Source organism: Cricetulus griseus, chromosome 4, assembly GCF_003668045.3.
Source record: "Cricetulus griseus strain 17A/GY chromosome 4, alternate assembly CriGri-PICRH-1.0, whole genome shotgun sequence".
Taxonomy (NCBI): Eukaryota; Metazoa; Chordata; class Mammalia; order Rodentia; family Cricetidae; genus Cricetulus; species Cricetulus griseus.
The window spans coordinates 54,361,569-54,384,720 of NC_048597.1; the positions used below are offsets into that span (position 1 = coordinate 54,361,569).

At 50.2% G+C, this 23,152-nt stretch overlaps 1 protein-coding gene across 1 annotated transcript in view; it reads right to left on the minus strand.

Annotated features, from left to right (window-relative positions):
• Positions 1 to 23,152, minus strand: part of Adcy5 (adenylate cyclase 5) — a 139,693-nt gene that overhangs the window by 15,443 nt on the left and 101,098 nt on the right. The window contains 9 exon segments of the mRNA XM_027412774.2: positions 34 to 121; positions 3,374 to 3,471; positions 4,464 to 4,608; positions 5,416 to 5,438; positions 9,400 to 9,540; positions 11,742 to 11,883; positions 12,710 to 12,868; positions 14,727 to 14,854; positions 15,933 to 16,044. Coding sequence (XP_027268575.1) covers positions 34 to 121; positions 3,374 to 3,471; positions 4,464 to 4,608; positions 5,416 to 5,438; positions 9,400 to 9,540; positions 11,742 to 11,883; positions 12,710 to 12,868; positions 14,727 to 14,854; positions 15,933 to 16,044 — 1,036 coding nt within the window.

Genomic DNA, 23,152 nt, shown 5'->3' on the forward strand with positions numbered 1-23,152 from the left:
AGCCCACTGGATGGCATGTTGAGGAAGACTCACCTTCACACAGGCGTAGATCACGGACACAAACACCACCAAGGCCAGCAGCAGGAAACACGACAGGTAGAAACTCAGCATGAACAGGGAGCTGGGGAATTAAAAGGCTGAGAAGGAACCACATCCGGGTAGGAAACCGAAGTCCCACTGCATCCCAGGGGCCTGCCCAGGACCCAGGATCCAGGGCCCAGGCACAGCTCTCGGGGTAGAGGCTCTGAAAACAGTTCCCTTTCTCTAGGAGCCTACTGCTCCATCCTTTCCACTGTTCCCTAGGAAGAGCGCTCTCAGCAGGGGCCCACGTAGAGCTGCTGTAATACAGTCCATTCCTGCTCTTCCTACCCCCTGGCCACCCTCATGGGGGACCTGCAGCTCATATGGAGCCAATGGGGAACTAAAAAACACCCGATTAACAGTTTGTCTCTTAGTTACTCACAGAGTGCTTCAGGCAGCATGGGAGAGCGGTTTTAAAAGTCACCTGCTTATCCACGGTCCTTAGCACCCACGGGTTGATAACAGGGCCAAAAACAGACCTGGTAAATGGCCGTCACATCAGCTGCCCAGACAGTACCCCTTTGGGACAGTGTAGTGTGTATATCCAGCCTCTCTCCCTTTCCATTGCAGGGCCCCACAACAGGCCCTGCTCCGTCTGATTCTTAGGTAGTCCAATAGGAAAGTGCCCCAATTTCCTTGAGGAGGAGAGAGCAGGCCACCAGGGTGGGAAGCCTCAGACAAATGAGCTGCAAGCAATCTTCCTTCCAGAACCCACCACTGCCCTCCTGGGGCAAGAACTTGTCCAAGAGCAGCAACATGCACAAGGCTGCAGGAGGTGGGGGTGGCCTGGAGATACCAGGCATTGTTGGCAGGCTGTAGGCTATTGGAGGGGAATACTGCCCCCTCCCCCGGAGGGCTCAGACTGTGCCTCTTCTCCTGGCTCCCACAAAATTAGTACTCAGCTGACTTCAAGGGAATTAAGGAGAGAATACTTCAGAGGGAAAGAGAGACCCTGAAAGTGGCTGTTAAAGCTTCCCCAGAGGGCATGGTTGAAATGACCTGAGTCAATACCTTGGCCAATTGGTGCAGCTGTGGCCACAGGCAGGAATGAAGCTAGGCACTGTAAACAGAACCAGAAGCTGGCATGGCCCCACCCCTAAGCCTTTCGGGCTTGAGAGTAAAGTGGCAAAGGGGCAGCAGGGCTGTGTAACTGAGCTAAAGGATTGTCAGCTACAATGGGACTCAGGCCTAGGACACTCGTTGATACACACAGTTAGTACCTGTATCATGTCAAAACATAAAAATGGGGCTGAATGACCGTTAGGACCCCCAGTCCACAGCACTGAGCAGCCTCCATGCAGGGACTAAGCAGTTCAGCTGGGATGTAGCCAGATGCCAATGTCTGGCTTTCACCTGAGGTGCTCTGACAGTCAACAGACACACACAAAGGAATATCTTTACACAACAAATGCCATAAAAATAAAAGGTGTTAAAAAGGCAGAAGTAGGACAAGCAAGATGGCTCCGTGGATAAAAGTGCTTGCCACCAAGCCTGACCACCCCAGTTCTATCTCTGGGACACGAATAGTAAAAGGAAAAGAGCCAACACCTGAAAGTTGTCCTCTGCCCTCCATGCAGTGGCTCATGAATGTGTGTGTGTGTGTGTGTGTGTGTGTGTGTGTGCACTCACACAAATATGTACATGTAATTTTAAAAAGTTTACAAGAGGGCAAATGGGTAAGACGTGCCTCCTCTAGTTAAGATACACTGGGGAGGACACATTGCCCACGCTGGGAGAATGTTATTCAAAGCAATGTCAATCCAGTCAGGAGGCCCTCACACACACCCAGATTAAAACATTCTACAAATCACCTGGCTGGGGTCTCATTAAGATAGCCATGGTCACAAAAGACAAGCAAGACTACAGAACTATCACCGACTTGTGAAGAGGAAAGAGATAGACACAGCTAACTGCAGTGTGGGATCCCAGGCAGTGTGGCTTCTGGAACAGAAAAAACGGCACAAAGGGGAAACTGAGAAAATGAGAATTGGCTGGTTACCATGTGAGTTTCTGGCTGTGCCCACTGCATCTCAATGAAGGAGGCTGTCAACACCAGGAGGGATGCATGAAAAAGGTATAGGCAGGCTCACCATGCAACTCCTACAGCCTCTCAGTGGTCCTACGATTATCTCAACAAGAAAAAGTTTGGGTGGGGACACCTCAGATCACACATGGCTTAGAAGGCTGAGCCACATGGAACCCTGGATCCCAAGCAGACCCTGGCTATAAACTGGGAAGACATCTGGGAAATCATTTTGGGAATTTGAAATGGATTGAGGAGATAGAAGGAACTGCCATTGGTTCTATTTGATATGTCAGATACTATGCGTATGGGGGAAAATGTTCTTAAAACAGATATCTATTGCTTATCAGGGAGAAATGGTTGTAAGTTTATTCTTAAAAATCAGAAAAAAAGGCCAGGCAGTGGTGGAGCACGCCTTTAATCCCAGAATTCCTGAGGCAGAGGCACGTGGATCTCTGAGTTTGAGGCCAGTGTTGTCTATGGGGCAAGTTCCAGGACAGCCAGGGCTACACAGAGAAATCCTGTCTCAAAAAAAAAAAAAAAAAAAAAAAAAATTAACTGAAACAGATACTGGAAAATATTAACAATTGTTCTACGTAAGGGGTGGGAGTTGATTGTGTGACTTTCATGTGCTTGAGTGATTTCATAGTGAAGAATTAAAATGTATACATGTCAACACACCCATCGTGAAGGCACATATATGCATGTGAATAGGATAACAGCTCTTCTAGGTGTGACTCCTATGAGTGACTGTCATCTAAGCCTCACTTCAAAAGCCCTCTGTCTGCTTCCAGGTGGCCCTTAGTGAGCCGGGCAACCTTTGTCAGAGGCTCGGGTGTGTCTCCTGGCTAAAAGCCTTCCTGACACCCCTCCTTTGAAATACTCAAGTGGTTAAAAACAAAAAGCCTTTTAAAGGTGTAAGATACACACACCACGCATGTGTGTGTGTGTGTGTGTGTGTGTGTGTAAGATCTAAGTGAAGGAAGCCAGAGTGGCAGATGTTTTGGGTAACTCAACCAGGTATGAGAGGATGACATGGCAGAAAGCGGTGTCTTGTGCAGCTGAGAAGTGCCCAGTGAAGTCTCTACCCGGGGGTGGAGCATTCACTCCCCAGCCCATAGGCAGGACCCCTGACTTCCTAGATCCACAGAGGAAATTAGGAATTCTGACTCCCAGTCTGAACACCAGCACAGACTTCCTCCTCTGTTCCCTTCCCACCCTGGGGACCCTGTAGCCAGAAAGAAAGTAAGTGGGGGGGGGGGTACTTACTGGGGCACGATGGTGATCTGGACAAAGCAGATGAAGAGGAAAACAAGCGAGGCACAGGCCACATAGGCACCAAATCGGTCATCCACCTGCTTGGAGTACTGAGAGGGGGATATGACGGTGAGCTCTAGTGGACCCACCTACTATCTGCAGACAATTCTAGTCACCCAAGGTACCTACCCTAGCCCGGGCCAGAGAACACATGGAGACCCGATCTGGGTTTAGATGGAGGACAGTCAGTGTGAATGCCCGCGTGGTAGAGCCTGTGTGAGAGTGACTGAAACTTGGACTGCCAACCAGACACTATATGCAGGCTGACCCATGGTCAACATAATTCATAATAATTACAGCCACAATCATCACCCACATGGGCCCCAGACTGCTGTGGTTTCTACTTCCAGCAACTGCTCACTCTTACTCAGGGAGCTCCCATGCCTTTTTCAAGGTCTCAACTCCCAGTCTCACCTCCTGCCCTGACACCAACCAGCCACACACATGCTGGCATGGTCACCCTGAAAGGGACACAAAGGTCACGTCTACTTTCCTTTCCCTTAGTTGTGCTTTGCTAACCAGGCCTGCCTTCACTTAAAGCTGGCAGCGGCTCCTACAAGACCATTTCAACTAGATGCTGGTACACAGTGGGACATAGGGCAAAGGGAAGTGCCTAGTAGCCTGTCACTACTTCACTGTGTGGCCCATTGGGCTCTTCGATCACAATCTAAGAAGGGAAAAGAGCTTCCACGCCCTTCCAGTGATCACCTAGAGGGCCTGATGGCTCGATGGTCACAGCAATGTAATGAGCACATTTACAACACACCCTTTGTGTGGTAGACGCCACTGTGTGTGTCTGACACAGACAGAACTCAGTTGGTGCTCACCCTGAGGTAAATATTTCCAGATAAGGAAACTGAGGCACAGCAATGATAAGATGTATTTCTTTCAACCAAGGAAATGTCCCCAGAATTCTGTCTGGGGTTCTAGTGTGGCATCACAGATTAGGACACTGGCTCTGGAGGTGAGAGGAAGCCGTTCTGTGGGCTGTGCCCAGTGCCCTGTCCTGGTTCTTCCGGTGCCATCTCTCCTGGTGCCATACCTTCTTCTCTAAGTCGGGCTCCCTGAAGGTCAAGAGGAACTTGCGGACGTGTTCAGACCGTAGTCTGTCAATGCTCCTGGCATCAATGGCCCGGCCCAGAAACTCGTCCACTTCATCCTCAGGGTTGGCACTTTCCTGGGCATTCCTGGAAAGCAAAGGGCAGATATAGGCAGGCTGACACCTAGGGACATTGTCATATGAGTGGCTCTGCATGGCCATCTGGACTGGCCAGAGACACTTGACAGACCCCTTGAGAGCTACCAAGGAAGGGACAGTGGGGACTGAGACCAGGCTATGACCTCAACTGTACATGACAGAAGGTATCCAAGTCTCAGAGGATCTTGCTGGCATTGTAGATTACCACTGAAAATTTCATTGTTTTTTGTTTGTTTTGAGACAGGGTTTCCTCTGTGTAACCATGGCTGTCCTGAAACTATCTGTAGACCAGGCTGGCCTTGAACTCACAGAGACCCACCTGCATCTGCCTCCCAAGTCCTGGGATTAAAAGTGTGTGCTACCATGGCCTGGCTGAAGATTTCATAGTTATTCCAACAGATAAACCTCTTTCTTTACTGTCTAGCTGTCTCCTCATCCCCACACTAAGGCTAAGACTGGTGGGCAGGACTCCTAGACAGGGACTATGGTCCAACTGCCACTTGAACCAGGAGTAGGACCCTCTTGGGAAGCATGCTTACAGTGCTGAATTTAAACATTAATTTCTCAAGGTGGAACCTGGTCTTTGAGTACAGTCTGGCAGTCTTGAGCAATGGGAAGCACAAGAGCAGGAAGAGACGGTTCCCTCCAGACACTGGGGACATTCAGACCCTGCCACCAGTGTGCAAAGTCTGCATTTCCCTGATGGAGCCATGGAGAGCGAGCGCAGCCTCCTGGGCCACTGCTCAACATCTGTCACATGACAGAAAAGGAGGAAGAACATAGGCATATTACTCACTTGTCCTTGGGGTCTTCAAAGCCCTGAAAGAGAAGGAAAGAGGAAGGTAAGAACAGTGAGCAAGGAGGACATGAGGCCTGCGGTGGTCACGGAGCCCATGGAGGTGGCTGCATCTCATGGCTCTCTGCCATTGACCACTGTGATGAACAGGGGATGACAGTTGCCTCCTCCCTTCACTTGGTGAGCATAGTGGGTCCTCCCTAAGGCAAAGACTTGGTGCTAGATGCCAGGGTGCATCGTGGTTTCATTCTACCCACTGGCACAATGCCCACGTCCTCCACCGAGACTCCTTGTATTTCTTGGACCGCTCCTCCTTCCCCTTGAGCCATGGCTTGAACAGAAATTGCTGAGCTGCTCAGAATTTTACACATGTGCACACTCAGCACCCCCCCACACACACACACACTGATCACACAAAACCACAGGAAACCAGAAGCCTCCCACCCCAAACGGGGTGGTTACCTACAACCACATAATGTGGATCTAGGGACCAATGTGTTCTTGCAAGGCTAGAGTTGATTTGATCTAGGAGGCAAGGAGCCCATATGCCACCTGCAGGGTCTGAGTATTTTTCTGTGGCTCAAGTCTGCAAGCCCAGGGGGAGGGTGAGACCCACACAGACAAATGCCAACCACAGAGCCCTCCTTAGAGGTAACTGAACATTACCAAAGAGAAGAGATATCGGGGTCTGCCTGCTGTGGTGGGATTGGGGGAGGGGTTTCCCTGTGGTGGGAGGCGGTGAAAGTGACCAGAAGCTCTAGACCTCCAGGTAAAGCACAGACTGCCAGATCAGGAACAGAGGAGGACTTTGTGTGGAGCACCAGTTAGCAAATGGGGGGTTCGGCCAGTACTGAGTGAACCAGAAGTCCAAACATCCCTGCCCCCCTTCATTCCTGCTGAGAACTTGGCATGGCAGCCCCCAAAGGGGACTTCCTCATGAGCCAGGGCTGGTGCTGAGGAGACCTGGCATCCCTGTGACATAGAAGGCTCCTAGGACCACAGCAGGCTCTAGGGGGTCCCATGCTGTCACTCTGATCCGCACCTGGGTGCCTATACCTAGTCTGGGATGGCCTGCCAAACAATCACTTGTCTGCCCAGACCAGCCAGACCCTTGTCCTCACCCGCTGAGAATCACACAGCCCTCTCTTTAGACTATAGAGCTTATTTCATGTCAACCTCCTAGCTGTAAAAGTAGGTGCCACTCAGCTGAGTGTTTTGTTTGGGGACAGGCCCATGTGTGTTCTCTCATGACCCTCAACGGGTTCAGCATAGCTAGAAGCAGAGCCAGACAGGTAAGCTGTCTACAAAGTGCCGCCATGAGCCTCCAAGACCAGAGTTCCATTCCATGAGCCAGCAACTAGCTAACTGTACAACTGGGAACAATGGTGCTGCACATATACAAGCCCATCTCTACAGGTCAAAAATACCCCGAGTGCCTTATTCCTAGCCTCTGTGGAGGATACACTTTCTTCCCTGTGCTGAGCAGAGAGCTGGATGCCATGTTGGTGGAGGCAGTTCAGGATCCACTGAAGGTAGTATGGTGACAACCGGATAGAAGACACCATTATCCTTAAACCAGCTCAGCACAGCCATTAGGGACAGGCCAGGCTGGACTGTGGCTCAGGGGAGGACCGTGATCACATATGGCTTCCACCTGTACCACTGCAACCCACCCACCCATCCATACATCCACCCACCCACCCATCCATCCAGGCACCTAAACCTCAGTCTAGTGAACTGGGTATTCCCCACTGTCCATGCTCGCTAGTGTCAAGACAGGGTCACTTCACCTCCCTCAGCCTGCTGACCCCATCCCAGCAAGGTAGGCAGAGAGCTTCCTTGGATTAATCATATAAGCTCAGGCCACACACTTTTCCCTGTAAGCCATTTATTAGCACACAACCTTAAAGCCTTGACAAGGGATGCATTCAAGCACAGAAGCCCAGCCCAGCCCAGCCCAGCACTTGGCAAGCTGAGTAAGAGCTCGATAAAGATTCCAAAGAATTAAATTGCTGGCTGCGGATTAGTACCTATCTGCTATTACTGCTTCATTGACTCCTAACCATGCACCTTCAGTGGACTGCTTTGGGTTTGTTTATTTTTCAATGCTGTTTTTTTTTTCTTTTTTCTTTTTGAACTCACCCATGTGCCAGAAGTTAGGTAGAAGTGCTCTTTTTGCATCATTCTCAAAGATTTCTGGGAATTTTAATGCCAAGCCAATGCCTGTCAGGACAGCTGCTGGAAGCAGTTCCATACCAAGCCCAGAACCCCCCCCCCCAACGGGACAGGTGGGGCTGGGGAAAGGAGGCTTTGATGCCAGTATCCTCAGGGAACACTGTGCCCAGTCAGCATGGGGCACCTTGTTCTTCAAGATCTTCCTCCCCTGCTGGGTGAAGCAATTAACACCCAGGAGCCTCCCCGGAGGCGCAGCCTCCTCTGGAGCCATCCCTTCCCCAGTCACAGCCCCTACTGCTAATTCTTCCAGAGCACCTTGTCCTAACAGTGATGAATACGCCTGCCAAACTAGTGCTCACAGTCCAGGCTGCCTAGGAAATTACTGAGGTTGCAAGTTATTCCAAATGTCACTGAAAAATGACCTCTGGGACTTGACAGAGACTGTGGTTTCCCACCAGGCTTGCTGGTAGTTCCCCTTCTTCCTCTGTACCTCGCTAAGTCCCTTTTCTTGCTATCTCTTCCTACTCTAGATTCCCTTCCATATCCTCTGTCTTCCTAATGCCCCAAACCCTTGTTCAAATGGGCTCAGAATCTGTAGGACATTGATTATGGAGCCAAGGCAGCAACAGGGAAGCGTGGACACCTGCTCTTTGCTTTGTGGGGGACCCTAGAGGACAGAGTGGCTGCAAGTCATGTTGGCACGTGGTCAGGCCTGTGGACAACCACGTTCAAAGCCCTGGGTAAGGCCAGCCCCCTCCTGTCTTCTCTCTCATAGTGACAGTGTAAAACCAGTATTTATCTACCCTGGAAGTTTTAAATGGATGTCAGGATTCTCCGTTTTTTGTTTTTTTGTTTTTCTGGCTATATTATGTGTGTCACCTGCTATTTGTTAGCTGGCAAGGAGTGGAGCCACCAGGTCCCTAACCTGCCCCTTGCTTCAGGCCACTAGCTTTTGTCTGCTTTAGTCCCATGGGGGTCTGTCTCATCCTCTTGGTTCTAGCTTCACCTAAGTCTGATCTACATACCTGAACTGTATTGCCCCAGCTTACTCAGAGAGTGACCATACACCCTGTTCTTGGCTTTGAGCCTCACCAGCCCTCCTTCAGTGTAGACAACTTCTATCTGAGAACCAGGTGGCCTTGACCTGAGCAGTGTCCCCCAGGGGAGGGAGCTGAGGTCTAAGGCAGAAAGTGAAAGTACTACCATTGGCACCTGGCTTCCAGTAACCCCTCTCATTTCTCTACAAACCAGCAATGCATCCTAAATTATATTTGGGGTTGGCTGGGAGCATGTATCCCCTAAGTGGACACAGTACCTTGAGTGGCTGTGTGACCTCTAGCTTGACATTCCTGCTAGAAGGCTGGTATTAGCAGGGACCCAGTTCCTCAGTACAGAAGCAGAGGGGGCCATCACCAGGCACTTGCCAAAAAGCACTGGGATGGTTTCTGAGCAGGAAAATGAGGAACGCGCTCTCAATCACCCAGGAAAGGCATTAAGGACTGGAAGGGGCCAGACAGGTCAGTGCCACACAGCCCCATGGGGTCTCACCAGCGAGAGAGACCAACGTTGCTAGAGGCCCTAGTGGTGGTACCCAAGTCTGGCCAGCCTGCACCAGGAGCTCTGTCAGGAGGAAGGGAAGGGCACTACTGTTATGTCCCCGAGCCATGGGACAGCAGGACTCACGAAGAAGAACCAGGCCAGGGTTGGGAGTTTCATATTCATATTCCTTCTCTTCTAGATTCCCTCAGGCTGTGACCCCAGGGCCAGCCTTCATTCCCAACCCAGGAGCATCATGTGCCAAACACTCACCATCCTCTTCATCTCCTTGGACACCTGGTTACCACCCAAGTGGTTGTAGAAGGGGCGCTCAGCTCCCCAGTGGGGTGGGTTGTGTCCGATGGAATTGGTTCTCTGGCGGTTCATCTTGGCAATCATGGCTTTCTCTTCTTTCTGAAGAACAACAGAGATGTTTCAGTGTGTGGGCAAGCCATGGGAAGAGCCCCAGTGGGCAGACCCTCTCTCTCTTTCCAGGAACAAGAAACTGGCCAGGCAGAATGAGAAACAGTTGCCTTTGTACAGCCCTGAAACCTGCTCTCCCCAAGTCTCCAGTGCTTGGCATAGATAATTATGAGAGTTGGTCTCATGAGAAAGCAAGAGGTGTAGGGACACCTGTCGCATGCAAGAAGTGCTCCTTAAAAGTCTGAGCACAAGATTCTCTCCTGGGTCTTCTTAATCCACTCAAAGGCCAATCTCCCTAAGTCCCAAGAGATGCACTGCAGCCTGCCATCGTGTAGCCTGCCCTCCGTCTCTAATGGGGGGATGGGGGATAACTCCATGGGAGGGTTGAGCTTCCCTTCTAGTCCCCCAGGTAGCCAGGCCAGCTTGCACCCATGGTCTCCATCCCTGGCAGGTTCTACTCACTGGAATGTGGGGGTTCAGTACCTATTAGGGTCTGCTTATAGCTTCAAGGAAGGGTAGAACCAGAGCTGAAGGTGCCCAGAGGCTGATGGAGGAAGAAGGGCCCTGAACTCCAGTATCTACTTCTCCCAGGGTCTATCAGCAAAATAGACCTTAGCTCCTAGAAACCTGTCACCAAGTTAAGAAAGTCAGAGATGGCAAGTCGTATAAGTACATAGAGACGCAGCCAGCTACCTACTTGCAAACACTACTTAAGTACCTGTCTGTCCAACTATCTTTCTATCGTTCCTAATGGGCACTGGAGGTAGATGTTTGACATAGGGTTTAGGGGGACACTTATCCTTCCTTGGTTCACACTGCCAGGGATGGGGATATCACACTGTCTGTCTCTACTTCATCTCTTCTGTACTAGCTGTCAACTGGGGGAACCAAGACCCAGAGGGCCCAAGGCTGGAAGGTACAATGGAGGCTAGAAGCCTGTGCAGCAGGGACAGGAAGGAGGGTATTGAGCTGACAGGGTCTCAGCTCATTCACATCTGGTCAATGAACAAGCAAATGTTTGGGAGATGGTCCCAAAGGGCTGCTCTCCTGACACCCCCTCCCTCCCTCTGCTGCTGCTGCTGCTGGGTAGTGTCTGATACAGCTCACTATACAAAGGCTACTGCAGTCAGGACCTCTCTTCAGGTGCAGGGCGAGGTGCCCCCCTGCTATCTGTCTCGGGACAGGACAGATGGGTACTGTCCTTTCTGCCCCGCCTCTCTTTAGAAACGCACTGCCTCTGTCCAGGGCTCTCTGGACTGTGCTTACATACAGCTGTTGTTTTCAGATCAACTCCTTAAGCAACAGGGAGCTTTTCTGTACCAGAGGGCACTGGCCACTGGATTCACTCAGTGGGAGGACAGCAAGGTGTTCTAATTTGGGGAGAAACAGAAAATGTTCCATTTGCTTTAGAAATTAAGAACACGGAACATGACATTATTAAAAATAGAACACTGAGGTCTACTAATAATTCAGTTTTTATACTTTGGCAGATGTGGGCTAAGACAAAGAGGAAAGAAGAAAGAAACCAGAAAGTTAAAAGGAAGACAGTTTCATGAAACAAAGACATAGGGGCCAGCAAGATGACTCAGCCAGTGAAAGTGCTTGCTGCCACGCCTGACGATATGAGTTCAATCCCCAGGAGCAGCATGGTGGAAGGGGAGAACTGACTTCTGAAAGTTGTCCTCTGACTTCCACACGCATGTCATGGCACACACATACAATACACAGAGAATAAATACATATATAAATTTTTAACAAGCCGTCACCCATAGACGCAACCTGAAGCAGACATCAACAAATTCAACCATGAAAGGGAATGAGAAAACAAGGAGGTGAGAACGAGATTGGGAATAGGGAAGAGAGGAGAGAGGAGAGATGAGAAAAGACAGCCACCTAGCAAAAGGCAGATAGTGATTCCTCGGACGCTCGCCTCCATTCCATGCCCCCCTCGGGCACCCTTGCTCACTGATCTGAGGCCTGTTGGAATTTTTTTCCCCCCAACCAATGTGGAATGAAAATATCCCTTCTCCCCCATCAGCTTTGTAGGACCTCACTCGCTTTCAGGTCCTTTCTGAGAGACTGGGAGGCAACACTAAAGAATTCGTAACTTTCCTCAAGGAAAAAACAGAAAAGGTTCCCATCCAAAAGATTACCTCCCCCAACTCCCTGCCCCACAGGCCCTGCCCACCAACCCGCTTCTGGGTACAGCGCAGGATGAGGAAGGTCTCGATGCTGTGCTCCTTGAGGTAGGCATTGCGCTCGCCACCACAGCCTGGCTCCACCTCATAGTCCCCATTCAGGTAGTTGAGTGTGGCCTTGGTGATATGGATGCGTCTACGGGGGGGGGGGGGCAGAAAGTGTGAGGTGAGAACGGCAGATCGGCAGTTCGAGATCATTCACACCTCAAGGCCTCTAGCTCTGGTTCAAATGGCACCACCCAACCCTCCCACACCTCACCTAGCATGGGTGAGCCTACCCAAGGAACGTGCCTCTGATCTCACAGTCACTCCTGCTCAGAAGCCAGCAATGGTTCCTGCCACTACACTCTTAGCTCCAGCCTGACATCCAGGTCCCTCTTAGTCACTGACTGCTTCTCCTGGCTGCCCCTAAAAGACTATCTGTACTGCTTCTGTCTACCGTGTCTCCCCACACCTGAGTCCTGATCCCTACCTCACCCCTGCCCATCGATCCCTTGGCCCTACCTTTCTCTCTGCCCACATATCCCATGCCAGCTGGTACTTCTGAGACCTGTAGGAAACTAGTCTCTCTCTTCTGAAATAGGGGGCTCTCTACCATAGTTCACAAGCCACCATTTGTCATCCAATGAAATACTTGGATGTTTGAGACAATATTCCTTATGACTTATGAATAATTTGCTAACTCCACTCCTTCCTTCCTTCCTTCCTGCCTTCCTTCCTGCCTTTCTTCCTTCCTTCCATGCTGGGGACTGAATCCAGGGTCTTGTATATGTTATGCATGTTAGACAAGCAAGTTACAGCTACACCTAGCCTCAGAACCCCCACTAAAGACATCTCTACTCCCACCTGCCCACAGCATGCCTGCTCCTCCATCCTGCCTACTCCAATCCTACCTCACAAGTCTCTCCTGGGTGAGAAGGGAACTTTGGGTTCCTGCCTGCACCAACCCAGCCCTCACTCACCCTGCTTTGCCACCAGCCTCCATGTGGTTGGCCAGTGTGACATCGTTAGACCATACGTCGAACTGCCACTTTCTGAGACCAAGGACGCCGCAGTGTACTCTCCCGCTGTGAATTCCCACACGCATGTTCACGTTCACCCCTGTCACCTCCCGGACCAACCTAGGGATGGAGCAGGGGTAAGGCTGGGATAGGGTCAGGGGCTAGGCATATAGAGCAGGGGTGAGGCTGGAAAGAGGGACTGGGGTTGAAAGGGGAATTGGGAGGCGCAGGGGTCAAAGAGGCATTTCTTTCTGATCCAGCCTAACCTGAAGGGGACTGGCAGACGTTTGGGTGCCTGTTCAGATTAACCAGAGAAGTGCTGTTTCTGTCTTGGCCACAAGGTGGCAGTGTGCTGCACAGTAAAATGAAGCACTCCGCCACCCCAACACCAACCCATCTACCCAACTAAGTCCATTACCGTTGCCACTGTCAATTAGACTGCTCAGAAAATTGTAAACGTACTGTAGTGCATTCTTGAGCCAATGGGGGATATGTAGTCGCCCTGAACCCTAATCATACAATGCTCTGGAGGCAAGGTAGACTGGAATGGCTTTCTCGATGTTGATTGATTGGATTTAATGCTGTGGCTCCTCTCTCAAGGTTAGCAAGACACAGAAGATGGGCAGGTAAATGGGTTACATGAAGGTGGGGCGGGTAGGGTCACAACTGTGGGAGGACGTAGGAAGAGGTAAGTCTGGGAAAGTGCAGGGAACTAAGTTGTTCCTTGAACCACCAGGCATTTGTAGTCCCAATCACAAGCACCAAGATAGGATTCCAGTCCTAGGTAGGCCCTTATAACCTCCCACGCTGAGGGAGCAGAAGAGGGGGGTTCTCCAACTGTATCTGGACTCACAGCCTGCTTAGGGTCTGCAGAAAAAGGTTCAGGGGTTGGGGAACAGTGGATCCAGTTTGCACTTTAGAAACTAGCCTTCCTTGATACTCGGCAAGCTGAGACTGGCAGTCTAGCTTGGTCTGGTGGGTGGGCTCACCCCCACCAGGTCCGCCCCCAATCCCACCTGTCAGATCGCCTGCCCTCCACTCTGCCCAACTGCAGCAAAGACTCAGGACTCCCTCATTTCTGTCGCCCTGGGATCAAATCGTCAAGCATCAGTACTAGAATGGTCCCTTCTATCTTAGGTGCGGATAATGACTCTTCATTCTACTATTTCTCTTTTCTCCAGAGCTACCTGCTTCCTGTGGCTTCTCAGTCCCCTCAGTGGAATCACCCACTCCTCCCCGCAGGGGCTTGTGCCTCTTACCTTGTGTGTCCAGTTAACACACCGTCTATCAGTGCAGAGAGAGGCCAGGCCTCCCCTCCTAGCACTGGCTGGACTTTGGGCATGACTGTGTAGCCCATTCATGCAGGATACGGTCAGTAGAAGCAAGTGTGCCAAAAAATGGGCCCAAGCCCATCTTTTTACTTTGTTCTCATATAGGCTATTTCTAGAGTGCAAAGTTACTGGACACTTTCTATGACCCAACCCCTAGCTGGTAATGTCATTTAGGTTGTGCATATTTGTTTCAGTGATGATGGGCTCCTTCCGTGGCCAGTAACAACCGAGTCTGACCCAGGCTCCTTCGGCTATTGCTCACAGAAGGGTTCATTATCTGCGATCGAATCCTAGGAGATCTCTTTAGCCCACAAGAGCCGAACTCTCCCACCTAGGAGAGAGTGGAGCTAGTGCGCTTTACATCGGGGATGGGGTTGTGAGAAGTGGTAGATTAGAGGACAGAGCATTAGCTCAGGCATGGCCACTCTGGCCAGCTCTCCCTCTCCTGCAGCCAGCCTCCCTTCCTCATGCCTCCTCTGGGAAAGCTGCCCCACCCAGGAAAGAAAGGAGCCCTGGTGCAGGGGTGGGGGCTGAGTTACAGAACTGCCCACCAGCCTAGCAGGGGGCCCTGGGTGCCTCCCACCACATCCCCGCCCCCATCAGTCACTATGCAGACTGTGGCTTGGTTCCCTGAAGCAGGCACTTACGAGATAGCCTCGATCATGTCCATGCCCATCTCCACGCAGCAGTGGGCGTGGTCAGCCCTGGCTTCAGGCAGCCCAGAGACGCAGTAGTAACAATCCCCGAGGATCTTAATCCGTAAACAGTGATTCTCCTGGAAAGCAAATTCGTTGTAAGAATCCAAACTAGTGGGAAAGAGAGTGGGAGGGGAAGAAATAAAAAACAAGGAATCACCCATGCCTCAAGTGAACTGCCTTCTAGAGAAATGGGCACAGTTCCAGTATGAGAATTGGGCATGGCCACAGCCAGGGTTATTGGGCGCGGTGGGACAGGGAGGGTAATGACTAGGGGACAGGCACTGCAGCCTCCCAAGCTTAGGAGCTCCTTTCCCTCTCCTTCCTTTTTTTTTTTTTTTTTTTGGCTTGGGCAAGCATCTCTGGGCCCCTTAACCCAGGAGCATACCCTTGAATCTTGTAATTCTATCAACAGTTTTGATTCTTAGTTTTTTTAAAAAAAGACTGAAGCCAGCAGAAATGAGCTTGAGCCAGAAACCCATATGACCCTCAGCCTGACTGAGATGTTTATCAAAAGGAATGTCCGGCTATGCCAGCAAACACATGAATGCCAAACAGTGAATAGAGTCCAGCACCTGTGACCACTGCCAGCCTTGAGACAGGTGCCACTAGGGCATGGAGGAGGGGCACCACCAATGCCTAACTGGAAGTGAGATAGGCTACCATTAGTCATCAGTTACACTAGCTGCCTGACTCTGTGCTACTCCTTGAAGCTGGGACAGTGGGAGGCAGGTGGCCATGAGGTCTACCCAACGCTCAGGAGGCAATCATGTGTCCATCTACCTTGTTCAAGCTCAGTGATGGGAGGCTACCCATCTAGCAACCTCAGTGGCCCCAGAAAGCCCCTGTCCACAGTAGACTCTTCTCCACATTCTAGTCTAGCACCCTGTCTATAAACAGAGCTGTGCCCTATGTCAGTGGACGGCCCCTTCAAACTACCTCACAACTGGGAGTAATGTCTCCCACTGTGTTGCCAGAGATGGTGTGGGACATGAGGACACTCTCTGCAGGCTGACAGATTTTTCTACCCAGCACAGGTGCTCAATACCAGTTTCCACCCAGTAGAGCAGACTGGGATTAATGCCCTCAACCTTATTAAGGCCCTCCCGTGACAGCCCAGTCCAGGCAACCCTGTAGCCCACACTCAGGGTGACTCACCGCAGCCAACTTGTCAAAGCGGGCGAAGAGCTCATTGAGGGTCATGACCAGTTCCTGGGCAGTACACTGGGATGCCAGGCTGGTGAAGCCCTCGATGTCAGCAAACAGGATGCTGGGAGACAGAAGGAGAAGGCAGACATGCTATAAACTGGATGTCCGTATCCTCCACCTCCATACAGTAAATCCCCATCGTCTATGTAAGGATTTTAGCAGCAGGGCCTTGGGAAGATGATTAGCCCATAAGGGTGGGGCCCTTGTGAATGGGATCAGTGCCTTGTAAGAAGGAAGAACAGGAGAGCTTGCTTCCTGGCTCTGCTGCCATGAGATGATCATGTGAAAGGGCTGAAAGATAGCCCTCACCAGACTCCAGTCATGCTGGCACCATGGACTCAGACTTCCAGCCTCCAGAACACAGTGTGGTACCCTGCCACTGCAGCCTGGACAGACCAAGACAGGCCTTTGTCGGGGAGTAAAGTTGGGGCTGTATCCAGGGACCCTGGGAGTACCTCAGGCACTAGGATGGCTACAAGAGTCCTGGGGGATCTGTCTTAGGGTCTCTAGTGCCGTGCTAAAACACTGGGGCCAAAAGCAACTTGGGGCAGAAATGTCTTCTTACAACTCTCAGGTCACACTCTTGTTACTGTGGGAAGTCGGGGCAGGAACTTGAGGCAGGAACCTGGAGGCGGGAATCAAAGCAGAGGCCATGGAAGAATGCTGCTTACTGGCTTGCTCTCCATGGCTTTCTCAGCTTGCTTTATTATAGAGCCCCTCCCACATTTATCATTACTTAAGACTTGACTATAGGCCAATCTTATGGAGGCATTTTCTTGATTAAGATTCCCTCTCCCAACGGGCGGTAGTGGCACAAGCCTTTAATCCCAGCACTTGGCAGGCAGAGGCAGGCGGCTCTGAGTTCGACGCCAGCCTGTCTACAAAGCTACACAGAGAAACCCTGTCTCAACCCCACCCCACCCCAAAACAGATCCCCTCTCCCCAAATATGTATAGGTTTGTGTCAAGTTAACTCCAAAGGGCTGCTGGTGAGGGGACAAAGGTACTGGCCTCTCCTACTAGCTGGGGGATATCTCTGGTCCTGTTCTCTGAACTTTCATTGCACTTTGACCCTGAGCTGCCCCTTTTATACACTTGCTCTGGGAAGTGTGGGCCAGAACAGAGCCCCAAAGATCTCTCACTTCCCAGTCTCAAGCAGACCTCAAGCCTGACACCCCAGGGGAGTCCTTTGGAAAGGACAGGCTGAAAGAGCAGAAAAGGGCAGAGGTAGACACACCCCTGCCATCCCCTGAGAGTCCCCAGCTTCTCCTGCTGGGGCCTCCAGCTTCACCATGCAGGGGTGTCATCAGCTATGTCTCTTTTGTCCATTCTTGTGGCTCTTGTCCTTTAGAGTGAAAATCTTTTCCTTCAAAACAGACCACAAGAGGGAGGGTCTTGAGGCCAGAGTACATAAGGGCCTGTACATGTTTGATTTCTTGAGAGGAACACAAAAATGTTCTGTCATGAACTAAGCTGCTGCTGCTGGACAAGCCCTGAGCCAGATCCTCTCCCTGAGCCCTCCAGAGCCTAGCAGCTCACACACCAGGGACGAGGCCTCTGAGGGGAGGTAGAGACCCCAGCACAGTAGTAGACCCTCCAAATTAATGCTCTCCCCAACACACCTTCCTAAGGCTTCAACACCCATAGACCTAGCTTCAAAATTAAGAATGCACAGCTAAATATATTTTGTACTTTTATTCTTTATTCCAAATGTTTACTGGTATATGGAGCATGTCTTTCTTTTTCTCTTTTTTTTTTTTTTTTTTTTTTTTTTTTTTTTTTTTTTGGTTTTTTGAGACAGGGTTTCTCTGTGGCTTTGGAGGCTGTCCTGGAACTCGCTCTTGTAGACCAGGCTGGTCTCACAGAGATCCACTTGGCATGTTTTTTTTTTTTGTTGTTTTTTGTTTTTCTGCCTCCCGAGTGCTGGGATTAAAGGCATGCACCACCAATGCCTGGCTGGAGCATGTCTTATTTACTTACCGTAATTAAAAGTTTGAGCTGTATGTGAGAATTCATATGCATATGTTTCTATGTTCATGTACATGCACACACAGGGGTGGGGGGGCGTGAAATGGGTGACTTCCTCAATATTCACCTTATTTTTGAGACAGGGTTTCTCATTGAACCTGGAACTTGCCGATTGGCTAGGCTGGCTGGCCGGCAAGCCCAGCATCCTTCTGTCTCCAGTTCTTTGTTGCTGGGATTGGAGGTGTGTGCTACTTTGTCCAGCTTTTGGCATGGGAACTGGAGATCCAAGCCCAGGCTTCATTCCTGTACATACTCAATGACTGAGCTAGCCCCTAGCCCATGGTTTTGTTTTTTGTTTTTGTTTTTAAACATGACAAATTGTGATGATTAATGGGGTCATGTGACATATACCTGTGAATCAAATGCAGGCAGAGTAACACACCCATTGCCTCAAGTAGCCATCATTTCTTCCCGAAGTTGAACCGACCTGGACCTTTTGATGAAGCATGCCTTTGTCATGATGTTATCTGTGGCCTTTCAGACGCCCCCTGGGCTAGACAAGTCCCACAGACAGTCAACAGCTTACCTCAGTGTGTACTTTTCCATGTAGACTGCTCAAGTGAGAGCCCCCTCACCCTTGCAGGCTCTGGTTACCCTAGGAACAGCTAAGGGGTGACTTGGGACAGTCCCCACACTCCAGTGGTCCCTGGGGTTATCCAAACTGGCCAATCAAGAACTTCTTCATCTAACATCCCTTTCCTTCCCAAGAAAGAACAATAAATGCTCTGGCCTGCGTTTATTTTGTTACCATATTTTCTAGTTTAACTAACTTAATATTTTAAAGAGCTATTTTAAACACACTGAAACTGGGGGGTGATTTTCCTTGAACACAAGGCCTGGATCCTATCTTTGGCAGCACAAAGGAAAATGATATAATATATAATATATTCCTTTATGCTCCTACATACATTCATTTCAGCCGCACAACTACCCTATGAGGTTAGTGTTTGCCTTTAAGAGAAGGGAATTAAAGCACAAAAATACGGAATCACCAGCCCAAGGCCACATAGGCAACCTGGACGCCCACTCCAAGAGTCTATGTTATGTGGTCTGTTAGCCCCATAGTCACTCAGAGAACAAAAGCATTCTGTGTTGCCCTGGCAGTGACTACGGGGGTCATTTTCCACAGTTGCTCACAAACCCACAGAACAAACTATCAGGGCACATGGTAACAGGCTGGTTACCAGGAAAGGCATCCTGGGGTTGGGGCTAGGCTATCCCAGGGAAAAAACACAGAACAGCTACCAGCCTCTGGGACAGAGACACTTCCATATCTGGACTCCTCCAGCTCCCCAGGTCCAATCTAGGCCAGTAGTGGTGACTGTAGGATGATGGTTGGAGTGAGTGAGAGACACGGACAAGACACACTACATGCTGCAGATGAGAGAAGGAGAAAGGTGAAGACATCAGCTGGTTGCTCCATGGGCTGCCATGGTTGTGGATTAGGGGTGAATGGGGGTGTGGGGCCTCACAACTCAGGTGGAACTTCCAGATGAAAGGTTTCTGGGCTGGTGGAATGTCCCTCTGTATGCTCTGAATACACGTTTCTCTTATTGGTTGATGAATACAACTGTTTCGGCCAATAGACAGGATGCCGCCAGGCAGGAAGTATAGGCAGGGCTGTCAGACTAGGAGACTGCCGGGAGATGAGGAAGGTAGAGAGTGAGTGGCCAGGGAGATGCTGTGTAGCTGCCAAGGAAGAAAGAGGCCCGGGCTTCACTGGTAAGCCAAGACCACGTAGAGATACATAGATTAATAGCTATGGGTTAATAATTAAGAGAGAGCTAACCAGTAAGAAGCCTAAGCCATTGGCCAGTTTATATTGATATAAGACTGTGTGTTTATTTGGGACTAAACGGCAATGGGACAGGCAGAACAGAAACATTTCTGCACCCGGATAATCCTCTCCACCAATACAGCAATCCAAATCAGTCCAAGTCAAACCAAATTAGAAGAAGCCCACCTTTAATGGTTACAATGTTCCTGGATGATTTTCTAGCCCCCACCCCCCCAAAGAGGAGATGGAAAAGAGACTGGAAAACCACCTGTCTGTTCTTTGGGGGTTAGTTTAAATATCCTGTGGGAGTGGTCTCGAGCATCTCTCGGGGAGAGGTAGTCATTTCTTGGGCTTTCTGGTGGAAGTTCCGCCCCAAGCCCCCTCCTGCATCTCTCTCCAAACCCTACTGTATCTCAGAAAGCCCACCAAATGAACACACTCCCCCAGATGCTCAAGACCACTCCCACAGGGTATTTAAACTGCCCCCACCCCAGAGAACAGACAGATGGTTTTCTGGTCTCTCTTTTCTGTATCCTCTCTAGGGGGTTGGGGGCTGGAATATCATCTGGGAGCATTGTATCCATTAGACGTGGGCTTTTTCCAATTTGGTTTGATTTTGTCTGATTTGGATTGCTGCATCGGTGGAGAGGCTTATCGGGGTGCAGAAACTTTTCACTTTTCCTACCTGTAGATGGATTCGCTGCCCTGCCTAGAGGGAGGCCACTTGGCATGGTAAGAGACGGTGTGCTGCCCCTAATCTTGGTTCATCTTTTCCTTCTTGTTTCTCAGGTGGGGAGAAAGAGGAAGTCTTTCTCAATCTCTATAAAAGCATTCATTACATTTTTTTTCAGGAATTTTTTTCTCCTAGGAAACAATAACCAATGGCAACTGGGGTCAAGATCAGTTGGGCATAAGTAAAGCAAGCAGAGAGCCTCCCCGCTTAGCTATCATCTTGTTTAATTTGAGATTCACCAGGCACCATACCCACTGGCTGGTCCACCCTGGGACTATGCCTTTGAGACTCTAGAGGAGGAGAGAAAAACCCCTAGCTCTGCAGAAGCAAGACTACCATAGGGCAACTCCAAGCAGAGAAGAAAAGAGAATGGGGGAAAGTGTGGCCCCAGAAACACGAGATAAAGGTGTATGACCTCAAGGCCTCTTTAAACCAAAGGTCACTGAGCTACCCAGAGGGGACAGGTCTCTGTCACCCCAGTAGTGCAAGGCTCTGACCTTGCCTGCAGTGTGAGCTCTTTTCTCCATTCTACTCTTAGTGCTATAGTTGGCAGTCCTTGGACACCACAGTCCCTGGGCTAGTGTCCCTTAGAGTCCCCTGGGAAGCTTTCCTGTGGAGAGACCTCAGAGCCCCAGCCCCAGGCATTCTAATTTAATCCATCAGCAGTGGGACTCCGCTATGGTCCTCTTATTGTTCTTGCTCTATTTGAAGCTTCACTGGCAGTCCTAAGACACAGCTAGAGATGAGAACTACTGTGTTGGCTTAAATGGTACCTTCTCCACAGGACCCCACCACCCTGATCTAAACATGAGACCCGTCATTTGTGTATATTGTCCTTCCCACCCACACCTCCCTCCTTTACACTTTAACCATTCAATATACAGTAGTCCCCTCTTAGCCATGTTTTGTCTTCCATTATTTTCAGGTGCCTACAGCCAACTCTAGTCTAAAACCAACCCATGCAACCTCTAGAAATAAACATTTTGTGAGTTCCAAATGGCACACCTTGCTGAGTAATGTGAGTAAATCTAGTTCCATCCCACACAGTCTCACCTGGGCCTGAGTCATCTCTTTGTCTAGCAATGTGTCCTCGCTGTAGATGCTACCTGCCTAGCAGTAACCTGCCTGAGTCATCTCTTTGTCTAGCAATGTGTCCTCGCTGTAGATGCTACCTGCCTAGCAGTAACCTAGTAGTTGTCCCAGCTATCAGATCCACTCTGGTGATGATCACTGTACCATGTCCAGGTAGCTTTATTTCACTTTACCATGGCTCCAAAGCACAAGAATAGGGAGGGATGTTGGCAATGCCAAAGAGAGGCTATAAATGTTCCTTTTGGTTTTTCCAGACATGGTTTCTCTGTATAACAGCCCTGGCTGTCCTGGAACTCGCTTTGTTGACCAGGCTGGTCTTGAACTCAGAGATCTGCCTGCCTCTGCCACCCTAGTGCTGGGATTAACAGCATGAACCCCACACCTGGCTGTAAATGTTCCTTTTAAAAAGTGAAAAGCATGCAAGTTTATTTAGTTTAGTAGGGACAACGAAAACACTGCATAGTCAGGGTTCTAGACTGTCTGCTGGAAAGTCTAAACAGGCCTCTACTGGGGGGCCCAGGAAATTACCCTCCATGTATCAGGGGGAGCAGTGCACACAACCCTGTGGCTATTTGTTACCTACTCTGTCCTTCTCTACCTCCACTTACTGGAAATGTGAACTCTTTGAGGAAGAGGGTCTCGTCTCACTGCTGTATCCAGTCCCTACAGAATTTGCAGCTGCAGGACTGACTGGGAATTGGCTCTGTCTGCATTGTCCTTGGCTTGATCCCCCACCCCACCCCGCCCCCTCGAACCTACATCATAGGAGCCCATAGTAGTTTAAAGAATTGACATTACAAACTAGCCTAAATGCTGGAGATGTGCCCTTCCTACAGTTCTGGGTCTAGAAGTCTGAAGTCAAGGCACTGGAGGGACCAGGGCCACACACCCCTTAGACTTGTGCTTCTGGGGTACCCATGAATCCTTGCCACTTCTAAGCCAGAGGCTGCAATGCTTAGATCTCTTCCTTTAGTATCTGTCATCACACAACATGCTTTATCCTATACACACATACATGCCATAAAGTTTAACTTATGACTTAGACATAGCAAGAGAATGATAGAAATAGGACGTTTGAAACCATATACCAAAGCAACATGTTATGAATGTGGCTATGCAATGTGTGGGGGGGGGGCGGCAGAAAAGAAGAGAGGTAAGGTCTCAGCCTACCTCTGCAGATGCTGACAGCTCAGAGGTACCCTGGGATGGATGCCTCCACCATGTGTACGCTGAGAGCCTCAGAGGCGAGGCCTGTGCAGGAAGCCATTTCTTTGTGTACAACAGAGATGCCCCTGCAGCATCCACCCTCCATCTCCTCCAAATCACCCAGCCTGGACAGACACTTGAGTTCGTAGCCTTGTCAGGTAAAGGTGAGCAATGAATCATTCACACCCCTCTGCGAGTTGGCACTACCAGGTATGAACAGTGTCAGAGGGCTTTTGTTCAACAGATGTGTTTTAAATGAGTGGGCATCCGTGATAACTACCTGAGGGACAGGCTGGAAAGGAAAGGGAGGATAACCTTGGACCGGACATTGAAT